This window comes from Equus asinus, chromosome 9 (genome assembly GCF_041296235.1).
Source record: "Equus asinus isolate D_3611 breed Donkey chromosome 9, EquAss-T2T_v2, whole genome shotgun sequence".
Taxonomy (NCBI): Eukaryota; Metazoa; Chordata; class Mammalia; order Perissodactyla; family Equidae; genus Equus; species Equus asinus.
In genome coordinates this window covers 10936937-10957431 of record NC_091798.1, presented here as the reverse complement: position 1 = coordinate 10957431, position 20495 = coordinate 10936937, and the positions used below count along the sequence as shown (strand labels likewise).

General features: G+C 42.2%; 1 protein-coding gene across 1 annotated transcript in view; it reads left to right on the top strand.

Annotated features, from left to right (window-relative positions):
- Positions 1-4278: 4278 nt before the first annotated feature.
- Positions 4279-20495, top strand: part of ATP6V0E1 (ATPase H+ transporting V0 subunit e1) — a 35283-nt gene continuing 19066 nt past the window's right edge. Inside the window, exons 1-2 of the mRNA XM_014850849.3 lie at positions 4279-4515; positions 9373-9420. Coding sequence (XP_014706335.1) covers positions 4412-4515; positions 9373-9420 — 152 coding nt within the window. The 5' untranslated portion in view covers positions 4279-4411. The remainder of the gene's footprint in view (positions 4516-9372; positions 9421-20495) is intronic.

The window sequence follows — 20495 nt, the reverse complement described above, 5'->3', positions numbered from 1 at the left end:
GTCTTTATTCTCGACCAAAGTGTTTTAGGACCCCAAAATTTGCATAAAAGATTTTATACTAGATTAAATTTACAGTAAGGATGACATATTCTGATGCCTGGTCTGGCCCTGTTACTCTCATCAGTGAATTTAAATTACAATGTTTCCTAGGAGTCAGACTTGACTTGTTTTCAGCGACTTGTTCAATGTAAGTGATAGATAAGAGCTTTGAGAACTGTAATCCCTCCACAGGCATCCAGTCATACGAGACTGCTTATACCAAGCCATGTGAATACTGGTGCATGATCAAGAGCAGGGACTCAGCATCAAATGTGAGTTCTAATCCCAGCTCTATCAGTTCTTAGCTGTGTGACCTTGGGCAAATTACTTAACCTTTCTGGGCCTCAGTTTTGTCATTTATTAAAGTGGAGATAAAAAGAGTACCTACCTCATGGAGTTGTCAGACTTATTGCTTGAGATAGTGCATATAAAGCACAGAGAGCTCAGCAAATTCTAGCTATTGTCTTTCAGAGGAGATTGGCAGTGGGTTTGCTTTCAAGAGCAGAGGCAGAAGTGTTTCTGAAGGGAGTTCAGACAAATGCTGGTTCTTGAATGAAGGGAAGGATTTAAGGGCAGCAGTATTGTGTTTGGGCTGTGAAGGAAATGGGAACTGGAGAATGCCAGAGGGTGGGCCTGCTTGTCAAGCTTCAGGCCCTGGGGTTTGAACATGTTTCCTGGAATGACTGAATTAAGCAGTTTCCTACTGACCTTTTCATCAAATTTGCAGAGGTCCATTCACTTGAGTGAGTCCCCTTGTGCTATTTTGGGAAGACTCCAAACTTTTTAACCTCAGATAACTGCTTCTGAATGTCTGCTTTCATATGGCGCTCAGGCATGAGGTGCTCAGCACAGAGCGTTCAGTGTGAGCTGGGTAGGCAAGGAATTGAATCTTCCGGGACCCAGACAAAACTCTAACCCGGAGTCCGCCACACTCCGCTGCTGCTGCAGGCAGTGAGCAGTTCCCATCTGCTGGTGGCTCCGGTCTTTATCCACCGTTCTTTTAAATTAGGGGGTTTTTAATATTAGTGATACTTATATATGGTACAACCTAAAAATGGCATACAGTGAAAACTAAGTTTCCTTGTCACCTTGACTGTTAGTCACTCCGTTCTCCCCAGAAGCAGTCCCTGTTCCCAGCTTCTTTTGTATCCTCCCAGAAATGGTCTATGCATATAGGATCGGGTGTTCTCTAAAAGTTTGACCCATGAAGAAGTCTTTGTGAGGAAAGCACATCGTTCAAATTTAAACAACTATATAAGATTGGTTTATTGCCTGAATGCCATAATTACAGTATAAGTGCGCACAAATAATAAATAAAATATTCTTTGTCCATCAGAAATAATGAAATCAGCCACGCCCTAGCCTGTCACTAGTAGGAAGGCAGCTGAGTCTAGAGCAGGTTTTCTAAGATCTCTTCTTGTTAAGTAGTGCATAACTTAGGGTTTTTTGTTGACTTACTACTTGAAATAGGAGAGGCAGCATGGTTTTGTGGGAAGAATGGGAGCTATGAAGACTGACATTCAAATCCCAGTTTGTCAGTTAAAACAGCTAGTCTTGGGGCCAGCCCTGTGGCCTAGTGGCCTAGTTCGGTTTGGGACGCTCTGCTTTGGCGGCCCTGGTTCGGTTCCTGGGCATGGATCTACACCACTTGTTGGTGGCCATGCTGTGTAGGTCTGCACCCTGGATCTGAACCCACAAACCCCAGGCCACCAAAGTGGAGCATGTGAACTTGACCACTACACTACTGGGCCACTCCCCTAGAAATAACATTTTTATGGAAAATAACCATCTTTTCCAAAACAAAACAAAAAATGTAGCAAGAAGAGTGATGCATTACATTTTTATAAAATTCCTTAATGTCTGGCTTGATAGAAGACAGATGGATTCTTATAATGCTTCTGCCTTCAGTCTGTTGCAATATGTTGTTTTGAGGGAAGCACAGGAAGAAAACTCAGCCTCACACAGATTGGTAGGTAGAAAAGGAGGCCCTCACAGCCTTGCTGGGAGAGTCAGAGACTCCCCAAGGGTCCGCGGAGCACACTGCCCAGACTCGGATTTATTTCCTGAAGTAGACTTTGAGTGCCTTGAAGACAGAGAATATTTCTCCATTCGGTGGGCGACTGAATCCCAGTTTCTCTCCTTCTCTCCCAGTTTTCATTTAGGCCATGTGATAAAATGTTTTTGACAGGCTGACTGATAGAGGGAGCTATTGGCCAATACCAGCCCAGAAATATAACACTGAGATTCAGGATTTTTCTCATTTCCCAGAGGATGGAACAGATTTAGACAGAACTGGTATCATCCCTGTGCTCCCTGACATCTCAAAGATGCTGCTGAGACGGTGAAACAAAAGTTAGACTTAACTTAGATCAACTTCAAATATTTGCATTTATTTAAGAAACGGGAAAAAATTCACAATAACCAAAAGGTGGAAGCAACCCAAATATCCATTGACAGATGAATGGAGAAACGAAATGTGGTATATCATACAGTGGAATATTGTTAGGCCTTAAAAAGGCAGGAAATTCTGACACACGCTACAACATGGATGAACCTTGAGGACATTATGCTAAGTGAACTAAGCCGGCCACAAAAAGACAAATGCCGTATGATTCCACTTATACCAGGAATCTAGAATAGTCAGGCTTACAGAAACAGAAAGTAGAATGGAGGTTGCCAGGTGCTAGGGGAAGGAAGAATGGTGGTTGCTTAGTGGGTATGAAAAGTTCTGACATTAGGTGCATATATGAATATATTTAACACTACTGGACAGTACACTTAAAAATGGTTAAGATGGTCAATTTTATTGTATGTATATTTTACCACGATTAAAAATAAATTTAAAAAAAGGAATGGGAAGAAAGCAGGAGCAAACTATTTTCTCTAATTTAGCTCTGGCTGGTCTCACCCTTTCTTAACTATTCAATTCAGTTGTACATGTGTTTATTGAGGACATTTTATGTATAAAGTGCTCCTAAGGAGCAGAGATCAGTTAAAACAGTGCCTGTTCTCAAGGAGTTTGCCCTCTGGTAGAGGGTTGGTTAAGATACACACACACACATCAGTACAAGGACACAGGAGACGCATGAACGGGGTGAAACAGGCCTTGGAAACGGCAGGGCTTGGACTGGAACTTAAGGACAATGGAATTTCTGCGGACGCTGAGTCTTTGGGGCAGCAGTATGAGCGCAAAGATGACTAGTTCCCCACCTTGTTGGTCAGTAAAGGCTTGGAATCATGTTTAAGAGTCGCTACAGATGTTAAAGATTATTAGTCCAACTTCTCATTTAATCCAGGAATCCATCCTATTGGTGAAGAAAGAAATCAAGAAGTCATTCGAGGTAAGGAAAAGTGACTATCGCAGGGACACTGCAGTCCATGGTAAAGCACGCTGCATTTAGTTTATAGATGTTTCCATCTTGCTTCTGTCGGTGAGCTTTATCAAGCTCCTAACCTGAGATTTGGTTTCCTCCTCTGTTTCAAGGTTGTCACAAACTATCATTAACATGTGCGAAAATCCTTGGCAAGCATTAGAAATGTCATGTTTACCTTTTCCTTACTACTCTGGTTAACTTCTACTGCTTTCAAGGCTCAGCTCAGGACCGGCTGGGGTGGGAAGCTGTGCACTCTGGTCCACTCTACCTTCACACTGCACTCAGCGGCCTGGTGGCGAGTCCATCTCCTCACCAGCCTGTGAACTCCGAGGGGGATCTCATTGATTTCTGTAACCCCAGAACCTGGCACAGTGCACAAAATATACAGTAGTGTAGTAGTAAGAGCACTGATCTGGAATATCACACCCTCAGGTTGAATCCTGGCTCTACCACTAACTAGCTGTGTGACTGTGGGCAAGATCCTCGACCTCCTCCCTAGGCCTGTTTTTTGCAACTGCAAAGTGGGGATAATAATTATAACTACCTCATAGGCTGTAGTGAAGTGTTCGATCAGCTCCAGCACTTCAAGCTCACAGCCCAGTGCCTGACATACAGGAATTCAGGAGAGTAACTTAACTATTGATAAGTTCTCCATATCTGTCTGTTGCATAAAAAGACGATAAAGCTGTAAATAACTACATTCTCTTACTAAAAGGGCCATGTTCTTATCAGAAAACTTTGCTGAGCCCCCCATGACTTGACCCTTAGCTCCGGCGCTCGGGGATGAGCGACGTCCCCCGAAGGAGCTGCAGCCCCGAGACCGGCCAGGTGGGGGCGGGGCTCTGTCTCTCAGCGCCGGGGGTGGAGTCGGCGCTCGGGTCACGTGGGGCGCGGGAGGCGGGGCCTTGCGCGCGCAGGTCACGCGGCCCGGTGTTGACACTTCCGGGTGGGACCGGAGTGAGGCCGCCGGGCAGGGGCTGGCGGCTGGGGCAGCGACCATGGCGTACAGCGGCCTCACGGTGCCTCTCATCGTGATGAGCGTCTTCTGGGGCTTCGTCGGCTTCTTGGTGCCCTGGTTCATCCCTAAGGGTCCCAACCGGGGGTGAGTGTGCGAGGGACGCGCGGGGAGGACCGGCCGGCCGGGGGCGGGGGCGACCTTGCTGGCGTGGCCCCCACTCTAGAGTCAGGCCCCGACCCCCGTGCGGCACCCCGACTTCGTGGTCGCAGCAGCGTCAGTGTCCCCGGCCCAAGTTTGCTCAGGGGACCTCCTGGACCCGCTGGGGAAGGAGTTCTAGGGGGGTTTTTTCTCATCACGGTCATGTGTGGGGAGCGTGCAGTCGGAAATGGCTCTTTAGCGACCCTAGGAGAAGTCGGGGTTCGTCCCTAGACGACTTTTCCCCGTTTAGCCCTGCCCCTCCACCCGAGTGAGGCCTCATTTGTCTAAACTTAAAGGAAAGGATCCAATAAATAAAGCAGAAGTCGCCCTCTCTGCCTCCACATGTTGTCGCAGTTGCACAGGACAAGCTTGTGCAACGACGCTGAGCCCAGGCCTTGTATCTAGTGGGCGCCAGGAGGTCCTTGGGGCCTGATCTAAAGCGAGATTAATTACGGCACAGCAGGAGGTATTGTTGAGCATGCCCTGCGTCATACCTGTCGGAGGGCGCTCCCGCCCGCGTAGGGAGTGTAACAAGTTCTTAGAACGACGGGTTAAGAAAGACACTTTTCCCCAGACTTCTTTGTTAAATGGAGCTTTATTTGTTCTGTAAGTAGACTTTTTATTGTAGTATGAAATAGACCTTTATCTTCAGAGGGGCTTTGGAACACCCTCTTTCTGGTTCCTCTTTTGCCTTTTAGTCATGTTTTCTCAGCACAAGATCGGGGCGGGGGGTGGTGAAACTTAGACTGAAGTCTCAGTTTGTCAGAAACACCATCTCTTGCTTTATTCTTTGAAACTAATTGGTGGCTTCACAGTCCTTTGCCTGCGCAGTAGGCACTCACATATCTATTGAGTGGATAATTCTATTAGCTTTATTAAAGGAAGAAAAGGCTATTATTTCCTTAATATTTTGTGCCCTGAGCCCCTTCTGCCCTCTGGAATAACCTTATATTAGACCTATTACTTCTGTCTAGCTTAAAAGTAAATCATAATTTGTTTCAAAAGGAAAAATGGTAGATGAGTTTCTAGGGTAGCATTTGGTCCTCCTTTACTCTCCTCCCCCCGTAACAGCAGTTATATGTGCTCATCTCTCCAACCTATAATAGATGATGGAGAGTGTCAGAATTCTGGGGTTATTAAACTAATTTGTATTAACCAAATTTCACTTCTTCAGACTTTTTTCTCCTACTGGAGTTAGAGAACAGCAAAGTACTTCTTTGTTGTGTTTCTGTCTTCAGTTGTTTCGTTACTGTACTGTCTGCCTTTCCAGCCTTCATACTCAGAAAAGCATTTATTAATGCGCTGGTGGCATTGACCACTCCTTTCTTAAAGGCTCCAATCCACCTGATTTGGGGTCCACCATACCCAGCCTTGGGGCCTGATGCCACTACTGTTATCCAGGGTTGTGAAACCCCTCCTGTATTATGTGAGCCCCTCCGTTTCCAGCCCTAGTGTCATGATTCAGGTATTTGACCTGCTGGTGAAATATTATCCGGGTCTCATTCACAGCCCCCACCCCCATCCTTGCATTTCCTGCTCTTGGCAGGATTGAGCAGGTCTTAAAACACAGAGTGTCTCCTAGGAGTTACTGTGTTACACTTTGAGAAACACTGCGCCTTGCTTCTGATCCCTGTGACCTTGGACGGTTTAGTTAACTTTTCCATGTTCCCATTTCCTCCAAGTAAAATGGAAATATTAGTACCAGTTCCCCTTTGCCTCCTGAAAAGACTGCAAATCAATTTTTTTTTTTAAATACACAATGGAGCTGAATTGCTTCAAGGACTATGATGAATTTTTAATTTCTGAGAGCATTTCTGATTTGAAGGATTAGAAACATCTTATTTAAAGCGATAAGTAAAGGTGCTGTGTGAGCGGGGAAGAAGGGAGACTGAGGTTCGGTTCCCTCCCTGTGAGACCCCTGTGCGTCACTGCAGAAAACAGGGTGAGGCAGGGAGAAGAACCGGCCAGAGCCAGAGCTCTTCTCATCCAGCCCCTCTCGCTCACTCTTGCTTGCAGCTGAAAAGGGCAGGTAAAACCTGGTCTGTGCCTGGAACCAGCTTTGCTGACCAGTCCTGTTTTCCATGATGTCCCTCTCTTCTCTTTAGGAATCCACAGATTCTCTAAACACTTCAGGCTTTCTCAGGGGGCTCCCTGTGTGCTCGGTGTCGGGGAGGGGTGGGCTGGAGCACCGGGACGGGTGCCAGGAAGTTTAGTCAGCTCCAGGTTTTCAAACATACAGCACAGTAGAAAGAGGAGTACAAGCGCTGTACACCAGCTCCTCCATTCAGTAGTTGGTAGCGTTCACATTTGCTTTGTCCATGAATACGTGTGTAAACATATACGCCTGTATGGACACATGCACACCTATATGTACACATATACACCTATACACACACACAGTTTTGCTGAACTGTTTGCAAATAAATCACAGTCATGCTGACTCTTCTAAGTCCTTCAGCGAGCATTACCTAAGCAGCAGGACATTCAGAGCCGCTATTTCAGTGAGGGAGCTTTGATAAGAAACTGTTAAGCAGGTAATACAACGGAGCCTCGGCTGTTTCAGCGCTGAGATGGCCCTTTGAGGAAGACAGAAGACAGACGAGGGATTCCAGTTTAGGACAAGGGACTGAAGGAAGATGAGCAAAAGCTTGGAATGGAGAGTGATAAACCTGTAGGGGGGAGGGGACTGTGAGGGCACCTGTGTTCAGGAATGAAGAGCTGCTGTTTGAGAGTAGAGAGAGGTGAGGAGCGTGCGTGGAGGGACTTGACTGCAAGTGAGGAGCTGGACTTGATTCCGTAAATCAAACAGATTTATTGTGCACCTGTCAAAGCTTTTAGCACAAACCTCATACATAGTTATTTATGTATTATAAGCATAATGTAAAAGTTCTGTTTTGAAGAATCGGCCTTCAAAATATATCCATTCTGACCAGTTCTCATGACCTGCGCGGCTACCAGCCTGGTCCATCGGGTGATTGCGGTTCCCCCCTAACTGGTTCTCTGCTTTTCCCTTTGCCCCTCTTCCCCCAGTCTATTTCCACCCAGCGTCAAGATCCCAATAGAATTTGAGTTAGGGTTTGTCGCTTCTCCCCTCAAATCCCTCCAAATACCTTCCCCTTTCCTTTCAGGGACTGCAGTGTGCCTCTTACCTCACCTGCTGGGCTCTGCCTGCTCTGCTCAGCCACACAGGCCTCTTCCCCTTTGAATGCCAGGTCCCCTCTCCCCTGGAGCCTTTGCCCTTCCTAGTCCCTTGCCTGGAGCACTCCCTCACCTCCATGTTGCTCACGTGCCACCTCCGCAGAGTCCTTTCCTGACCACCCTCTTTAAAATTGCAACTCCACCCTCCAACTCCCTTATTCGTCTTTCCTGCTTTATTTTCTCCATCAGCCCTTAAGGACAATCTGGCTACTGACCATAGATAGAGAGGTAGTTGTTGTTTGTTTATTGTTCATCTTGTTTGTTGTCTGTCTCCCCCACTCTGGTGTAAACTTCGGGAGGGTGGGGGTTTTCATCCGTTTTGTTCACTGCCCTCTCACCAGAGCCTGGTGCATACTGGACACTCAGTGAAAACCTGTTGAATGAATGAATATGCCAATACATTAGCCACATAAAATACACACAGAACTTCTACAGGATGGGTCAAAAAATAAATAGGAGTTCTGATATTTGCTTCTTGCATTCTAGGAGATAGTCTTGCTTACTCCGTGGGGTGTGGAGACCCCTCTTTGGAAATTACTCCTGTGGATGATGGGGGGCATTAAAAGGTGTTAAGCTGCAGAGTGCTGTGATGAAAAGAACATTTTAGAAAGATTAATCCGAGATGATTGTGGAAAGGAGGAGAAAGAAAGTTTTTAATATTCTCACAGTTAGTTGAGCCAGGCAAACCTGACGAATTTGAGTGCTAACAGTGGAATAGAAAGGAAGAAATCTGCATAGGGAGAGATGCTTCAGAGGACTGATCCACAGCATTTGGTGACTGAGGGTACAGAGAAGGGATGAGCAAAAAGGTGACGGATTTGAGGCTGGGTCGGCTGGGTGGAGATGGCAGAGCTGCTGCTGGGGAGTCAGAGATTCATAAAGAGAGCCTCTGCAAAGAGAAATGGGAAGAGAGTTAAATTTTAGAAATGTTGAAATTCAGCTGATTAGAGATCCAAGTTTAACTGTTTTCAGACAGGAATGGAGATGGGGAGAGGTCAACGCTAGGGAGTCATATTTTTAGAAGTGTATTCGTTACAGAGAATACTACCAAAGAGGGTCATTCCTTGGAAGTCAGAACTGATTGTCGCTGCAGCCTTTTCTGTTCAGTTTCAGATGGGTTTGGATTAGACCTCTAAGCTGTGGCATCAATACACATCCCTTTATTTTATTTATTTATTTATTTTTGGTGAGGAAGACTGGCCCTGAGCTAACATCTGTTACCAGTCTTCCTCTATTTTGTATGTGGGATGCTGCTGCAGCATGGCTTGATGAGCAGTATGTAGGTCTGCGCCCAGGAACTGGGCCCACAAGCCCTGGGCTGCTGAAGTGGAGTGCACGAACTTTACCACTATGCACTCTCGCGCCCTGCCTCCCCCGCTGGCCCCAATACACATCCCTTTAAATACAAATGTTAGTTACGTTCTTAAACTTCTACCTAGTGCCCCCGGGGCCCACTGCAGTCTGCCAGTGTTTGAACAGATTCAGATCCATTTTCTTGGTGCACCGTCCTTGCCAGTTTGATAACATGGGGAGGAGATTTCAACCATGTCTGCGTAGTTTGCTGGTTATCTAATGATGTTTGCATTTTTCTTTTTTTTTTTTTAGAGTTATCATCACCATGTTGGTGACCTGTTCAGTTTGCTGCTATCTCTTGTAAGTATGTTTCTCTTATAAGTAGTTTTATCCTGGCATAATAAGCAGTTACTCTTTGTATTTGTAGTTTGTGTGATTGAAAATTAGATCAGTGGAGCATGACTGATGTGCAGCTTTACACTTTTGTTTCATTGGACCGTGTCCCTCATGTAACAGCTAGAAATCATGTCCTAGAGCTGGAAATAGCACACTTTTCCTATGTTCAGTATATTTACATAAGAACTGTGCAGATGCTTTGTTCTTCTGGTATTACAAGTGTAATTTATTTGGCATAAATTTAAAGCTTATAATCAGCTGGAAATGGTCATTGCACTACTTTATATTTTTCTCTTGTGAAGTATTTAGGCCTGCTCATTTCACTTAAATATCTCACTAGGAAGCCAGTAAAGCCATTCTTTTTTTTTTCCCCAGTTATTTTATTGAGGTCATATTGGTTTATAACATTGTATAATTTCAGGTGTACATTATTATGTATCAGTTTCTGTGTGGACTGCATTGTGCTCACCACCAGTTGTCTAATTTTTATCCGTCACCGTACATATGTGCCCCTTTACCCCTTTTGCAAATCCTCCCACCCCCTTCCCCTCTGGTAGCCACTAATCTCTTCTCTTTATCCATGTGTTTGAATAAAGCCTTCTTTATTGTGAGTTTTTTGTTTATTTGGTGAACAGAAGTTGAGTTAGAATTGTAATCAAGTACAGTAAGGATAACTTTTTTAAACAATTCACTGTACACTATGTCAAAGTATGATAATTAGCATCTACTTGAAAAGATTATATAGTTTATATAAACCATTGAATGAAAACTATTTGGGATATGTAAGGTAATTGCTTAACACATTTTTGGAATACTGTTCTTTATCCTCATGAGCATCAGCAATGGCAGAACTGCAGTTGAACTGTTTTAAAGATGGTTTCAGCTCTGAAGAATGGAATGAGTCAAGCTCCAGAAAAAACAGTATTAATCAGTTCATGGAGAAAACCACTTCAGGGTATTCAAAGGCCTTACGATTTCTGTTTTTCCTTTTTCTTTTAATTGAAGTATATTTCACATGCCATTAAATGTATCCTTTTAGGGATTTCTTTTTAGAGTTTTGAACCAGTGATTCTCTTTTCTAGAAGAAAGCTTTCTAGTTTCCCAAGGCCACCTTCTATGGAGAGTATTGGTGTTGGCCAAACTATTGTTTAATGCCCGAATGAGGTAGGAAGCAGCAATTCTGTTCCTGTGGTGAAAGGCCATGGCTCTCTGTGATTCTGAGTCTATGAATTTCTTATATCTTGGGGCTTTTCACTAAGGTTTTTTGAAGAATGTGGGGATGAGCCAATTCTAGTTCTTGGCCTGGATCAAAATCTACCCTGACAGAGTTAATACCATGAATTTTGGCTGTCTGGCCCATCATTCAGTCACGTGTTTAAGAGCAGGTTTGAGAATTTACAGCTGAGTCATAATGCACTGTACAAGCTTTGCTGAGCGGTGATGGTGGTGTTTGGCTGCTTCAGCGCTGGGGCTTAGATGATGAGGCTTTCTCCACTGGGCTTCTTTAGCCTTTCTTCTGGTTGGAGAGGTAAGAGGCTTTTTCAGGTGATAGCTCAGCCTCCAGAATGGGTGTCTGACAGGTAACATGTGAAGGGAACTCTTATACCAGCCGTGTTCATCTCTGAAGAGTAAATGAGAAGTACATGCATCATAAGAACTCATGCTTTTAGTAAGGGTGACTGAACACCAGCCTGTCCTACTGAATCTCCCGTAGAAATCCGAACAAGGGAGCTCTGTGTCCATCCAGGAGCCAGGGAATGGTCCTGTGATTGAAAAGGCCTTTGTTTTTATTTTTTTGAAGCTCTCTGCGGCATGAGCAGTAAGGTTGATGGTGAGGTCTTAAAAAAGAGAAAATGGTCACACAGAAGAACGACCTGAGATTAAACTGAGACGGAACAGAGATGTTTTGTAACTTTCTGGTCCTCCATCATCTTTGAAATTTGGTTAATTTTTATGATATTCTCTTTAAAACAAAGAGGAAAAAACCTTTCCAATTAGCCTCATTTTTAATTTTCAAGCGTAAAATGAATATTTGGACTTGGTTGGAAATTATTTCCCTTTGAGTCCTAGTGACTCGATTGAGAACTCCATGAACCCTTACCTCTTGCTGTCTGGATTTTAGACCATTTTTTCCTTTGTTCCACAGGGCTGGTGACTGCTCTGTTGACAGTGGATCAGTAGTGTCATCAGTGTGTTAATAAAGGTAGTACAGTGTTCCAACATTAGATGCTTTTGGAGGCCATTTTGTGGGGAAATGAGTTGGGTAGTACAGACTATGAAATTATTTTTTCATTTTGTTTCTTTGAAACCTGATCATATATTCTGTTTAGCAAAATATTTGCCTGAAACATATGAGTGGAATTCTAACACCAAATATTTTACATACCTCATTCCACAAAGGAGTGAGATTCTATAAGAAATTAAATTTGAAATTCAAAGAAAGCTTCACTGTTTGGCACTAGTAAATATATTTTCTTAAAACACCTCTTTTGAAGTAAGACACACCCAAAGAGACTTTGTATTTCCTAAACAAAGTCATGTTTTGAAATGCATTCATGGACTTTTAAATAGCCTTCTGTTTGTGGCAATTTTTTTCTCTTTCCAGTTTGTTCTAGTTTAAGATTTGATTCCATGGGGCATAACTTGTTTGAGCTCTGAATAAATCAGGATCTCTGCCAGTAGAACCAGTTTATGTTAATAGTTCAGCAGAGGCAGGTCTGAATATTATACATCTGGTTCCCTTTTTGAGGCACAAGATCACTTTTGTTTCTTAAGCATACAATCCTATTAGTCACTATTTCTATACTTTCTCTTGGTCTTAAGTCAGTTTTTAATGTCCAATTATGTTGTGGCTTACCCAGAGTCACAAAACTCACATCATCTTCAAGGTAAATTAGAAATTTTGTATTGTGAAGATACATTTCCTTTTTGGAAAATGTGCTGTGTTTGTAGAACTTGACTAATTATAAATCTTACCAGCAGAGTGATATAGAAAAAGAAGTAGTGACTTTGTTCTGCTGGGGTGAATAATATTTGGTCTGATTACGTTGTACAATAGCTTTGTGAGTTTTTGAATAAGATGCTGTGTGTAAAAACGTACGAAGGACAAGAAAAATGTAAAGTAACATTACCAGTGATTTTTTTTTTTAGTAAATTATTTTGATTCAAAAAACTGTATGTTACTTGTAAGCACAGTTTACTTACAAGGCTGTTGTAGCATGTATTTTGTTGGGCCTTATTAGAATGCATTCACATAATGTATGTATTTAGAGTATACTGTGTACCAGGCACTGGATATACAGCAGTGAATGAATAAAACAGACATATCTTCCTGCCCTCCTTAGTGAGGGGAGACAGGCGGTAAACAAATAAAGAGCCAGGGAAGCCCCAGTCACTTCCCAGAGAAGTTCCCTCATCTACTCATTCCCGTAAACCCCTGTGACCCTAAACAAGTTCCCCCCTCACTCACCCCTCCAGCCTCCTAACACTCGCGATCACACAAGGACCTGCCCAGCCTACAGGAACTTTGGCCCACTTGTCCAGGAATTTGCAGATCCACAGCTGAGCCCAGCTTTGCTTTGGTCCTGGCTCTGGAACCAGTTTGGCCACAGGACAGGATCACCTCCTAGGGCCAGGGTCCTCCACTTTGGTTTCCAACCAGGTAGCCACAAGCTGGTCAGTTTCTGGGATGCTTTTTACTATAGCATATTTGGGGGTTTTTTTAAACTTTTTTTTTTTTGGACTTTTAAGACCTACTGTATGCTCTCTACAAAAGTAGAGAGAATAGTATAATGAACCTTCATTTGCCTGTCACCCACTGTCAAAAATTTTCAACTCATGGCCCATCTTGTCTCATCCACATACTTTCCCCCTTTGCCTGAGATTATTTTGAGGCAAACCCCAGACATATCAGTTTATCTATAAATATTGCAATATATATCTCTAAAAGATAATCATTCTTTTTTGCAAGTATAACCACAATACCATTATCACACACAGAAAAGTTAATTCCTTTATATCATCAAATATCCTATATTTAAATTTCCTTGGTTGTCTCTTTATTTATTTTACATTTATTGTTTCATTGAAGATGCACATAAAGACCATGCATTGCGATTGGTGAATGTGTCTTCCAAGTCTTTCTTGATTGGTTTCTTCGCCATATCTCTTTCTTTTTTTTCTTGCATATTTTAATAGAAAAACCTGAGTGTTTGCCCCTTAGTTTTCCAGAGTCTAGTCCTCGTTAATTGCATAACCATGGTGTCATTTAACATGTTCTTCTTTCTTCTGTGTTTGCTCTAAGTTGGTAGTCATGGCTAGGGGCTAGGTCACTTTTCAGGTTCAGCTTTTTGGTAAGTTGTTTCATAAATGGTGTTGAGGCTTTCATTGGGAGGTACATAATGTCTGATTTTTCTTTTTCTTTTTCTTTTTTTGGGGAAGATTAGCCCTGAGCTAACTACTGCCAATCCTCCTCTTTTTTACTGAGGAAACCTGGCCCTGAGCTAACATCCGTGCCCATCTTCTAATTTATATGTGGGACGCCTACCACAGCATGGCGTGCCAAGCAGTGCCATGTCCACACCCGGGATCTGAACCGGTGAACCCCAGGCCACCGAGAAGCGGAACATGAGAACTTAACCTGTGCATCACGGGGCTGGCCCCCATAATGTCTGATTTTTCTTTGAGTTGTTAACATCATTAATGATGTTCTGTTTTTTAAATTTCTTGTTTATTCATTAGCTAGAATATGTCCATAAATAAAGATTTACTTCATCAACTATTTCGTTATCCAGATAACTGAAAACAGTTCATAAAGGAAAGCTAGGATATATATGTGGTTTTCTCTTTCCTTACCAGTTTTCAACATAATGAATTGGTTCCCCAGCATCTTCCAATGGCGAACAACAATTTTTGTTTTGTGGTAGTATCGTTATGATCTGATACATTTAAACATATTTGATGTGTTTCAATCCAGTATAATTAGTGGCCTTGTTGGTTCAGATTGTCCTGTCTTGGCCAGTGGAAGCACTGTGTTTTATTTGACCTTCTGTTGACCTTCTGGTTGGTGGTCTCTGTCTTCCCTCTAGCTTTGAAGCTCCTTCAGGACAGAAAATGTATTTTGTATAGGTGGAATGTCCGTCTCTGTCTCTCCACAGATTGGTAATTTGTGTGTGTGTCTCTCCTATCTCATTTGGTGATGTCTGCTAATAAAAGGAGACAGCGGCAACAGTAATGGAAAGCAGTGCGTAACTCAAGTTAAACTTGTTCCTGAAATGTGAGGCCCTTCTGCCCTTGCTCCTTTCAGCTTAGAGCTCCCGCATGGACAGCCAAAGGAAGCCGTGTGTTGTTTTAGCTAATTTATGTGTTCCTTTCATTGGGTTTTTCTGTTTGTCTCTCTTATTTATGGTTGGTTGGTTGTTGCGCAGCTTGTTATCCACCTTCACCTGGAATTCATCCAATAAGCATTTCATAGAACACCTACTCTGTGCCAGTTCCTGGATATCCAGGAGGGAACCGGACCCCAGCCCTCCTGGGCTGACCGTCTAGTGAGGGGAGTCAATCAAGCAGATTGACAGCAGCAGCAGCCAAGTCGTTCTCAAGTTGCAATAAAGTGAGAAAGTGCTTTAAAGGGCCAAACGGGTGCTGCGATTGAACAGAGAACAATAGGGGCAGTGGGAGAGAGAAAGAGATTTATTTAGGGTGATTACAGAAAGCCTGTTTGTGGAGGGGTCAGCCATGGGGGGAACTGCAGTCAGGGTCTTTGCAAATGCGGAGACACTGAGGGGTCCGGACCTTGGAATGTTCTGGGAGAGTTGTGTGACTGGGGTTTACTGGTGAGGCAGGGAGTGGCAGGTTTGGGATTTAGGCAGGGCGGCCAGGTTGTGTCGGGTTTTATGGGCTGGGGTAAGGGCTTTAGGTTTTATATAAAGTGAATAGGAAATCTTTCCAGGTTTTTAATAAAGGAGAGATTGGGTGGGATGATCACTGGCTGCTCTGTGGAGAACAGACTGCTTGGAGGCCAGCGTGGCAGCGGGGACACCAGTTAGAAGGTTCTTAGATTCATGAGGGTGAGAAATCTCAGTGGTTTGGTCTGGGGTGATGGTAGTGAAGATGAAGCGAGGTGCATAGATTTGAGAGGTACAGTTTATTGGTCCTGCCAATGGATTGGATGTGGGAGGAGTCAGATGGCTCCCAGGTTTCTGGTTTGAACCATTTACTAAGATGGAGACTTGGGTTAGGATGAATTTCAAAATAAAAGTTCACTTGGGTAATGCTAAGATTGAGATACTGTGAGACTTCTAAAAGATGTCAAGTGGGAAAGTGGAAATAGGGAGAGAGAATTGAGGCCCTGAGAATTATGCAATTTCCTCCGACAGTCGTTCTCTACTGGGGCTGCTGCTGGCATCCAGTGGGTAGAGGCCAGGCATGCTGCTGACCATCCTCCACTGCACAGGAGAGTGCACTCCCCCCAGCAAAGAATAATTTGGCCCCTAATGTCAATAGTGCTGAGGTTGAGAAACCCTACCCTAAGGGAAGTGATGGAGAGAGAAGAGACGAGAGGATAGGGCCAAATCTGGAGAGTGCCAACATAGGTGTACAGATGAGGAAGAGCCAGAAAAGGGCAGCCTCGAGCCTCCACTGTTAAATAAGGGCAAGTGACTGGACTGTAAAAAGGGCTGGGAGGGTAGTAACATCAGCAGGCGTGCACCCCAAAGAGGTCAGTTTTCCACAAGGATGGGAGAGAGTGTCTGGACTGTAAAAAGGGATGGGAGGGTAGTAAAATCAGCAGGCGTACACCCCAAAGAGGTCAGTTTTCCACAAGGATGGGAGAGAGTGTCTGGATGCAGCACAGAGAGAGCAAGGAAGTTGCTAACCCCGTTGCCAAAGCCTGAGTTAGCTGATGCAAGAACAAGCAGCCTTCTCCGCTTGAGAGAGCCTCTGGGGGAGCCAGGTTTCAGTGAAGCTGTGGGCGACACGGGAAGTGTGTGAATAGGAGGTGTGTGAGTGAGTGGCAGACAGTTGAGCAAGTGATGGAAAACACAGTGCAAGGGTTTGGAAGAAAGGGAAGGACAGGAAGTTGGATCAAGTGGTGATAGAATTTGGGCCGTAATAAATGGTTCTGGGAGGTTTGGAAAAAATTTTTCTGGCAAAAGTTGAGGTAAACTAAGAAATGAGACCTGTTGAACTTAGTTCTCCTAGTTCCTGTTACTAAGCAAGGACTCGGTCCTGAAGGCTTTGCACAATGCCTTGGCAGTGGAGAGAGTTTGGCAGTTAGGCGTGACCGCTTCCGAGGGCCACAGGCGCTAGAATGGTGGGGTCAAGCTTTGTTTTGTTGTTTTCCCAATACAGATACCCAGTTGTTGCTTCACCATTGGCTGAAAAGACTTTCCTTTCTCCATTAAATTACTTTGGCATCTTTGTTCAAAATGATTTGCCCATGTATATGTGAGTCTGTTTCTGGACTACCCCTCCTGTTCATTGATCTCTGTCTGGCTTTATGACAATACCACACTCTCTTGAATATTGTAGCTTTATATTGAAATCAAGAAGCGTAAGTCCCCCATGTTTGTTCTTCAAAATTACTTGGCTGTTCTAAAATAGCCATATGAATTTTAGAATCAACTTGTTAGTTTCTAAAAAGAGAAAAGCTTGTTGAGATTTTAATTGGGATTGTGTTCAATCTCTAGATCAATTTGGAGAGAACTGACATTTTAACAATACTGAGTCTTCTAATCATGAACATGGTTCTCTCTCCATTTATTTAGATTTTCTTTTATTTCTTATTCCCGTCCTTCTCCTGACTTTGGGCTTAATTTGCTCTTTTTCTAGCTTCTTGCAGTGGAAACTTAGATCATTGATTTCAAACCTGTGTTCTTTTTAAATGTAAGCAGTTAATGGAATAAAATTCTCTCTAAGCTTTGCTTTAGCTACAGCCTACAAATTTTGATGATGCTGTGTTTTCATTTTTAGAAATGTGGTGTTTAATTTCCAGATATTTGGTGCTTTTCTAGAAGATACACTCTATAAGATTCCAATCTTTTGAACTTATTTTATGGCCCATCATACGGTTTATGTAGATGCCCATCGTGTGCACTTGAAAAGAATGTATATTTTGTGGTTGTTGAGTGTTGTCTTCTATAAAAATCAGGTCATGGTAGTTGAAATCATCTATTTCCTTACTGAATTTTCTGGTCGACTTGTATTAATTACTGAGAGAGGGTATTAAAATCATCAGCTGTTCTTGTGGATTTTTCTGTTTCTCTTTTTAATTCTTTCCATTTTTGTTTCATATGTTTTGAAACTCTGTTATTAGGAGCATACACATTTATGACTGTTATGTCTTGATGAATTGACATTTTTATCATTGTAAAATATCCCTGTTTATCCTTGGTAATACTCCTTGACTCGTTTTTTACTTTGTCTGATATTAATAATCATACCACCTTTCTTATGCTTATTGCATCCCTGTCTTTATATTTAGAATGTGCCTTTTTGCAGACAGCCTATAGCTGGGTCTTACTTTTTTATCCATTCTGAATGTTTTTGCCTTTCAAGTGGCAAATGATTTTCCATATGCAATTGCTGTAATTATTAGTATACCTAGGTTTGGGTCCACTGTTTTGTTGTTTTCTGTTTGTCTCATCTGTTTTTTATTCCTCTGTTCTTCTTTTTATACCTTATTTTAGATTGGCTATTTTTAGTATTCTGTTTTAATTCGTCTAAGGGCTTTTTAGCTATACATTTTTGTATTTTCCTTTTTAGTGTTGTTCTAGAGATTGCAATATGCATTCTTAACTTTTCATAGTCTACTGAGAGTTAATACTGAACCATTCTTCTAGGTTATATAATTTGTTGGCGCATAGCTTTTCATAGGAAAAGCTTTTTTCATTCTCTTATAATCCTTTGTATTTCTGGTGATATCTGTTGTGATTTCTCCTTTCATTTCTGATTTTATTTATTTGAGCGTTCTCTCTTTTTTTCTTAGTGAGTCTAGCTAAATAAAGGTTTGTCAATTTTGTTGATCTCTTCAAAGAACCAGCTCTTAGTTTCATTGATCTCTTCTGTTGTCTTTTTAGTCTCTATTTAGTTTATTTTCTTCCCTCTACTGATCTTAGGCTTTGTCCTTCTTTGTTTAGTTCCTTTAGGTGTAACGTTAGATTGTTTATTTGAGATTTTCCTTGTTTCTTGAGGTAGGCGTGTATGCTATAAACTTCCCTTTTTAGTAGCACTTTTACTGTATCCCATAGATTTTGGTATGTCATATTTTCATTTGTCTCTGGGTACTTTTTAATTTCTCCTTTGATTTCTTTGTTGACCCAGTAGTTGTTCAGTAGCATTTTGTTTACTCCCCACATATTTGTGACTTCTCCAGCTTTCTTCTTGTAGTTGATTTCTAGTTTCATACCATTGTGGTCAGAAAAGATGCTTGATATGATTTCAGTCTTCTTAAATTATTGAGACTTGTTTTGTGGCTAACATGTGCTCTATCCTGGAGAATGTTCCATGTGCATTCAAAAAGAATGTGTATTCTGTTGTTTTTCTTCTTTTTTTTTTAATTTTTAAATTTTTTTTACAATTTATTTTATTTTATTTTATTTTACTTTTTGAGGAAGATTAGCCCTGAGCTAACATCTGTTGCCAATCCTCCTCCTTTTTTGCCGAGGAAGACTGGCCCTGAGCTCACATCCACGCCCATCTTCCTCCACTTTATATGGGGGATGCCTACCACAGCATGGTGTGCTAAGTGGTGCCATGTTCGCACCCGGGATCCGAACCAGTGAAGCCTGAGTCGCCAAAGCAGAACGTGCACACTTAACCTCTGAGCCACCAGGCTGGCCCCCTGGTGTTTTTGGATGGAATGTTCTGTATATATCTATTAAGTCCATGTAGTTTAATGTGTCATTTAAGGCCAGTGTTTCCTTATCAATTTTCTGTCTGGATGATCTATCCATTGACATAAGTGGGGTGCTGAAGTCCCCTACTATTATTGCGTTACTATCAGTTTCTTTTATGTCTGTTAACATTTGCTTTATGTATTTAGGTGCATAGGTATTTACAAGTGTTGCATCCTCTTCTGGATCATTCCTTTTATCATTAGATAAATGCTCTTCTTTGTCTTTTATTAGGCTTTCTGTTTGAAAATCTATTTTGTCTTATGTAAGTATTGCTACCCCAGCTTTCTTTTTGTTTCCATTTGCATGGAATATCTTTTTGCATCCCTTCACTTCTGGTGTGTGAGTGTCTTTAGATTTGAAGTGTTTCTCTTGTAGGTGGCACATATATATTGGTCTTGGGCTTTTTTCAGCCGTTCAGCCACCCTATGTCTTTTGATTGGAGCCTTTAGTCCATTTACAATCAGAATGATAATAAATGAAATAGAGACTAAAAAGGCAATAGAAGAGATCAGTGAAACTAAGAGCTGCTTCTTTGAAGTGATCAACAAAATTGACAAACCTTAAGCTAGATTCACTAAGAAAAAAAGAGAGAAAGCTCAAAGTAATTATTGCTGGGTATGTACTTACTGCCATTTTGTTAATTGTTTTCTAGATATTTTTGTAGTTGTTCTCTTTTCCTTTTTTCTTTCCCTGCTCTCTTCCCTTGTGATTTGATGACTTTAGTGTTATGTTTGGGTTCCTTTCTCTTCATTTTTTGTGTATCTATTGGTTTTTGTTTGTGGTTACCATGAGGTTAGTCTGTAACAACCTATGTATTTAGCAGTCTGTACTAATTTAATGGTCTCTTCAGTTTGACCTCACGTTTTTTACCACCCCTACGTTTTATGTTTTTGACATCATATTTTACTTCTTTTAATTTTGTGTATCCCTTAACCTCTTCTTGTAGATATAGATGATTTTAGTACTTTTGTCTTTGACTTTCATACTACCAGCTCTGTAAGTGGTTGATCTACTACCTTTACTGTGTATTTGCCTTTACCAGTGATATTTTTCTTTGATAATTTTCTTATTTCTATTTGTTGCCTTTTCTTTTCCACTTAAAGAAGTCCTTTTAACATTTTTTTGTAAGGCCGGCTTAGTGGT